General features: G+C 43.9%; 1 protein-coding gene across 1 annotated transcript in view; it reads left to right on the plus strand.

Annotated features, from left to right (window-relative positions):
- The window catches only part of SLCO1C1 (solute carrier organic anion transporter family member 1C1), a 44,485-nt gene extending 39,594 nt beyond the window's left edge, over nucleotides 1–4,891 (plus strand). Inside the window, exon 15 of the mRNA XM_089689077.1 lies at nucleotides 3,433–4,891. Coding sequence (XP_089545203.1) covers nucleotides 3,433–3,643 — 211 coding nt within the window. The 3' untranslated portion in view covers nucleotides 3,644–4,891. The remainder of the gene's footprint in view (nucleotides 1–3,432) is intronic.
- The last annotated feature ends 1,783 nt before the right edge of the window (nucleotides 4,892–6,674 follow it).

A 6,674-nucleotide genomic window follows, 5' to 3' on the forward strand; every position in this document is an offset into this window, starting at 1 on the left:
AATCATAAGCAGGGCCACCATCAGGAGGGACAGTCCATACAAATGTAGGGAGCCCAGGCATCCTGAGGGGCCCGGGCCCCATGAGAGTCTCGCAATACGCAGTAACTTTGTTCTGCCGAACCTGTGCTGAGTCCTGAATCCCAGTGCCAGAACAAGTTCCAGCACTGGGCTCTGGTAACTGGCCTGACAGGGGAACACTAGTATTGGCACATGCCCTGCATCTCTTGCAGGGTGCCCGAGGTCTCACATGCGGTGTTCGCCCCTCTGTTGCAGCCTGCATGTCTTCCCACTGACAGGTTGCACACCTCAATGAGCTCACTGGAGATTCTCCCCCTCCTCGGCTCTGATGTTCCCATCTATACAGACAGGAGGGCGAGGAAGGACCTTGCACTGCCAGAGAGAGCCACGCTGGTCTCTGAGTTCTGTGTATACTTTATGGATCTGTACAGAGGAGGGGGACACAGTAACAGGGAAGGGGGGCAGGTAACAAGGATGCACAAATGGAAGAGTGATGGGGGGGGGGTAAGAGGATATGTGCTGGGGGTGCTTTGGGAGGGGAGAGGACTTGTGCTAGTGTGGAAAGGGAGGGGGGTCAGATTTAAAGTCCCCCCACCCCACCTTCCAGCACAAGTCCTCTCCCCTCCTAAAGCACCCCCAGCACATATCCTCTTACCCCCCCCCTCAAATGTAACAGATGCCGCTTGTCACAGAGTAGCAAGGGGCATGTGAGAAGGTTAACTCTCTGTCTTCATCCCAGGGGTTCCTGTATGTCCCTGTCTCAGGGGACCCTCTCTGTCCTTATTCCATGGGCCCCTCTCTGTCCCCATCCCAGGGCCCCTACTCTGTCCCTATTCCAAGGGTCCCTCTCTGAAATCATCCCAGTGGTCCCTCTCTGTCCTTATTCCAGGGGCCCCGTTCTGTTCCCACCCCAGGGGTCCCTCTCTGAAATCATCCCAGGGGTCCCTCTCTGTCCCTATCCCAGGGGCCCTGCTCTGTCTCCACCCCAGGGGTCCCTCTCTGAAATTATCCCAGGGGTCCCTATCCCAGAGATCCATCTCTGTCCTCATCCCAGGGACCCCTCTCTGTCCCTATCACAGGGGTCCCTCTCTGTCCCTATCCCAGGGGTTCTTCTCTGTCCTCATCCCAGGGGTCCCTCTCTGTCCCTATCCCAGGGGCCCCTCTCAGTCCTCATCCAATGATGTCCCTCTCTGTCCCCATCCCAGGGGTCCCCCAAAAAGCAACTATGAGAGGGGGCTCAGGACAGTGATGACTTGTTTACATTTGCATTTTGGGGTGGTGAAACCCCAAAGTTCAGCCCTGTTTTTACCACCTCCCCAGCCGCAGCCCTTTTAATTGCAGTGGCCAGGGGTGAACACATTTCACAGACACAGCAGGAATTATACACCGTCACACATAACAGGTGTAGCACCTGCCAAACATGACCCATTTCAGCAGGTTATCAGATTAGCCAGAGTGAGGAAACCAGAAGTCAGTGTAGTCAGGAGCTAAAAATCAGGAACAGGAATCAAAAGAGAAGTCAGCCAGACCGAATTGTGCACAGGAACACAGGTAGGAACACACTGGAGATCATAGACTATGCAAGGGCAAGGAGGAAATGAGCTAAGCTGCTAAAATAGCAAAAAGGGCTGGCTGTAGGCTGGACTAATGAGGCAGGTAAGGGTGTCCAGGTGAGTCACTGTAGAGACAAGTGGCTGGTAATTAACTGACAGCTGCGCAGCTTCTGAGCACCGAAAGAAAAGAGCTGCTTGTTAAGTAGCAGGAGCCCAGCCCTGACAGTCATAGAAATGATACTTAGTGCTCTGGATTGACACAAGCACACACTATAGAGGGATATGCTATGTTCATATATCACATCTGAGGTTTACAACCACTTTAAAGAGGAACTAAACCCTCAGCCTTGGTTCACACTGATGCGGTGCAGATTCACAGCGTTTCATGTGCGAATTCCACAACGCATCAGAATCGCACCCCGTTCATGCGAACTGCTGTCGGTGTGTATGTTAAGTTAACATCACCCCGAAATCGGTCAGCAAAGTGTGATGTGATGTGCAGAATCAGATCGCATAGGTGTGAATACCCTTGCGATCCGATTCTAGCGCAGACCAAAAAAAGGGACCTGCACCTTTTTGGTGAGGATGCAGTGCGATTAGAGCAATACAAAATGTATGGCTCCAATTGCACCGCACACAATTCGCATGTGATTTGCACAGGAATGCGGTGTGGTTCCTGTAGGAATCACATGCAATGTACCGAACCGCATATATATGATCCCAGGCTCAATCAGTATTAACTATTTTTAATCTGTATGCTGTTAGCATTTGTAAATAGATAAGAATGTATATTATAATTACTTGTTTTGTATTTTCTTTATTGATTACATTGCTTCCTGGTTTCTGGCCTATGCCAAAATTATGTCATACATCCCAGGAGTCTCCATGGGCATTTTTTTTCTTTCATTTAGAGGAGGGTCTTTCTGAGCTAAGCACAGCCTCCTGCATGCATGCCTGAGCTAGGGTCAAATTGATTCCAGGAAGTAAATACTACATGAATCATCTGCCTTACTCAAAATGGTCGCAGCTAGAAATGCTAGGAGAATGAGTGAGCAGTAGTATATACAAACATGTATTCTGTTTCTGTAACATACAGAAGCGCATGGAGACACCCTGCACTAACACCACTTTCTGCTTCTGTAATGTGCAGCTGTGTCCTGCACTAACAGGAAGGAATAGAGAAGAAGCTGCAGCCCATCAAGAGGGAAATCACAGCCTAACTCCGGGTCTTGGCTTTGTGGTTGGGAACTGATCTATATCACATGCAAGAAAAATATGAAAATATTTTTTTTTTCACATTGCAGAGGCCACTGGTGTCCTCTAGTTGGCATTGTGTCTTTGTTTAATACTGTAATTGTCTGATACATTTACAATATGTAAAAAAAAAATTTTAAATTTGATTTTTTTTCTTTTTACTTTGCCCATTTTCTAGCCAATAATATAAAAAAAAACAGAGCACAGTTTTTAAATAACACAGTATGGAAATTAAATCCTTGTGTGTACTTAAAAAATTAAAGAATGTTTAGATGGGCAAATTGGTCATGGTTATAGCCAGGTTAACCAAAATACCGATGCTGCTACATTTGGCTTGGCCTTCAATGACCCCATGGGAATACAAGGTTTAAAGGTACACTCCAGATAGATATATTAGGCTCACGGCACAAAGTTTGCATGCTGAGATGATGATCATTATATTAAACAAAAGTGCAAGTTATTTGCTGCTCACTCCAAAAAATTACTGCCACATAGTAAAAATTAAAATCCTTATGTTTGTGTTAAAACTTTATGAACTGAGCCTTTAGTGGTAATGGAAGGACAAAGCTCTTTCTGGATTTAATAATGATAATTAACTCTCTTCCAGGTTCATCTATCTGGGGATGACGGTGGCGCTGGGTGCTGGCTTCATCTTCTTCTGTTCTGCCATACTCTTCATGCTGCGGAAACGATGCCTGCCAGAGGAAAGCCACGCCCCCTGTGCAGGTTGTAAGAGCTTGGCCACACCCACAAATCTTGGCGGCAATGGTCATTTTTTACAGAGCTCATATTGGGCACAGAAGGAGACTCGTCTGTAACCGAGGCATGACAAAACCAAAACTCTCTACATACGAAATCTGTAGAATATTTATAGCGGCATGCCAAAGTCCAACTGACAAGGAAATACAAACTTTATTAAGCAATGCTGGAAAAAGTAAATCCCAAACCCATTTTTAGTCATTACAGCTGATGATACACTTTATAAGCAGAGGGCGGCTGTGACAGCAGCGTTGTATCTGATGGATGAATGAATATTCAGTATTGTGGGACTAAATCAGAAAGATATGGAAATATACAGAACGTGGCACATAATAGGCCATGCCTTCATGGAACCCAAAATATGCCCTAGCCAAAGGTGACTGATAGTTCACAGGAGGTTATTTTCTATAAAATAAACCAGGAAACCTCACCTTTAAAAATAGATTTATTTTGTTGTACATATAGTGAATGCACTGTTTATAATGTAAGCTGTGTTTTGTCATTCTAATCAGTTCACTGAGATCCGCACACAATTCAATCTGATTGTACAATCTCCTTTACATCTACCAACAACTATGTACTGCCTGGCTGAATGCAAATTGATTGTATAGCTTAGGTAGGTCTTCATATTATAGTTTTACCAGTTTTGGTAAATATAAGGTTGATTGTACAACAGGAGGCTTGGCAAGGGGCTGGACTCCCTTAAAAGTGTTGGAGCCTGCTCAGTAGCAGGATTTTGGTGGTGGGAGAGGAGTGATAAGTGGGAAGATGTGAGGCTGGAGGAGGAAGGCTGCAAGGAGGCCTAGTGGGATTGGGCCTGCCTGTGAGCCTGGAGCTGGAAAGGAGGAAAACTCAGGACGCATTGGCCCCCTGATAAAGGACCACCTGCATTGCAGGAAAGGAGCAACCCAGCCAATAGGCCTGGGAGCAGCAGCCATTCCGCAAGCGGTACAAGAGAGGACCTGAGTGAGTACACCTGCACCCCCTGGGTGGATAAGGGAAGGAGCACACTGGTGGAAACCAGATTAGGCCTCTGCAAATGACTGTGCACCTTATTTAAGGGAACAGGAACCAGATCCCCTGTTTACAAAGAAAACCTTCAGATTGCTGGGTGAAGTGGAGATCATCTAGAGTCTGGGGTAGTACAAGTGGAGCTGCTGGCTAGCACTCCAACATAGACTGTGTGTAAGAGAGAAGAAGCTGTGAATAATTCAGGAAGTTGTCCTCAGACTTCAGTTCCTTTGGGCATCCTATACATCCCTAAAGCCTATCCAAGTTTAATCATCTCAATAAAACAACAAAACCAATGCTCAAGGCCTGATTTCTGTCTGTGGATGAAAGCTGTGTGAAAAATGTTAACTGACTGGCTGTGCAGGACTATAGGGGGATCCAAAATTCAACGACAACCCCTAAGGGGGTAGGGCTACATGAAGTATAGCACACATTTTAGTTTTCCTCTACTAACAGCTGCCTGATCATTTAATGGGCTGCAATTTCACAAGTTGAGACATTAGGCAAGATTTAATCTAGAAATTAAATTTATAGAGTGCTGTTTCACAGAACAAAAAACAAGAAATATTGCACTGACTCCATGCACACTATGTAAGCTTTACTAAACTGCAGTCTCGCAGGCAGGGAAGAAATCAAATTTCCCTGCCTGCGAGACTGCAGTCGAGTTCTGTTCCTTAGAAAAATAGAAGAAATATTGTACTGACTCCATGCCCACTATATAACAAGCATCAGGCTGCAGATTTTAACCAGGATTTAAAATTTCAAAGAGTATACTATTTCAAAGAAAAAAAAAACAAGAACTATGGTACTGACTCTATGCACACTATGTAAACTATACCAAGCCATAATTTCAAAGGGAGGTAGCAGAGAAGCTTAAAAGTAAGAAATGACATTTAAAGTCTACTGTTTCACAGAAAAAGTTAATATTGTACTTACTCCATGCACACTATGTAAGCCATACTACAATATTCATTTATTTCAGGTACTTGTATAGTGCCATCAGTTTATGCAGTGATTTACATATATATTGTGCATTCATTTATTCAACTAAAAAACTTATTCCTGCGCCAAAGCTTTCCAAATAACACTCTAAAAATGCTGCTGTGCCAATTTTGAAAACACAAACAATATAAATATAAATAAACAGCGCAAATTTAGATAATTAATCAATATAATAAATCATTAGAATAAGTGCATAAATTATTCGTGTTTCCCCTTAATAATAAACAAAAACACCCAAAAGTCCATGTGCTGAAGACATAATTAAATTGTAGAAATAAAATAATATAATGAAAGTGCCAACTTCTTTTCTTCAAAAAATATTTTCACCTTCCACCAGTGCACACACCAACATTGAATACACTCACCAGAACTTGGTGAGTAAAAGACCTTTTAAGGAATTTTAGGGATCCTAAACCCTCTTTGGTGCCACGCTACGGAAAATCTTCACCCTCCGAATAGACTCCACCATCCACCCAAAAGAAAAAAACTCACATAGCATAATATTGTCACACCATAGTAACTTATTCCAAATAGAGATTAAGGCCACTCACATGTTAATCACTTGCTAAAGGCATGTTTATTATGTATAACAGGCTTCAGTTCCAGCAGATATACAACCTTTTCCTTCCAGGACTCTCACATCCACAATGGAACAAGGACAAAACTCCTCTTAGACCAAACAATGAACCAAGATGGCCGCTGGAACGCACCGCTCCGCGCGTGCTCCACTCACCGGAAATGGTAGTTTATTCAACTACCTCTTCTTTCCTAGAGTCAATTTTTACATTGGACTACAGATCTGAATGAATTAAGTCCAGAGGTTTCTTAGCTCTGCTGTGGCTCTGCTTTGGAAAGACTTTTCTTGTCATTTTTTTCTTTTTTGCAGCTGGTGTTTTTCATTGTTTGATCGCAAGGACTTCTGTGCCCAAGTTGTCTGTGCCATGTGTGAATGCAGTTTGAATGTTTATCCTCCTTGGCAGTGTTAACCACCTCATTTCAGTTCAGCTGATACAGTACATCTGCAATTTTAGCCTTTGCAAGTAAGATATCCTCTTTTGTGATGGCACAACTGTCATC

The sequence above is a fragment of the Staurois parvus genome, unplaced genomic scaffold (genome assembly GCF_062004578.1).
Source record: "Staurois parvus isolate SC_StPar_1 unplaced genomic scaffold, SC_StPar_1.0 ptg000469l, whole genome shotgun sequence".
NCBI lineage: Eukaryota > Metazoa > Chordata > Amphibia > Anura > Ranidae > Staurois > Staurois parvus.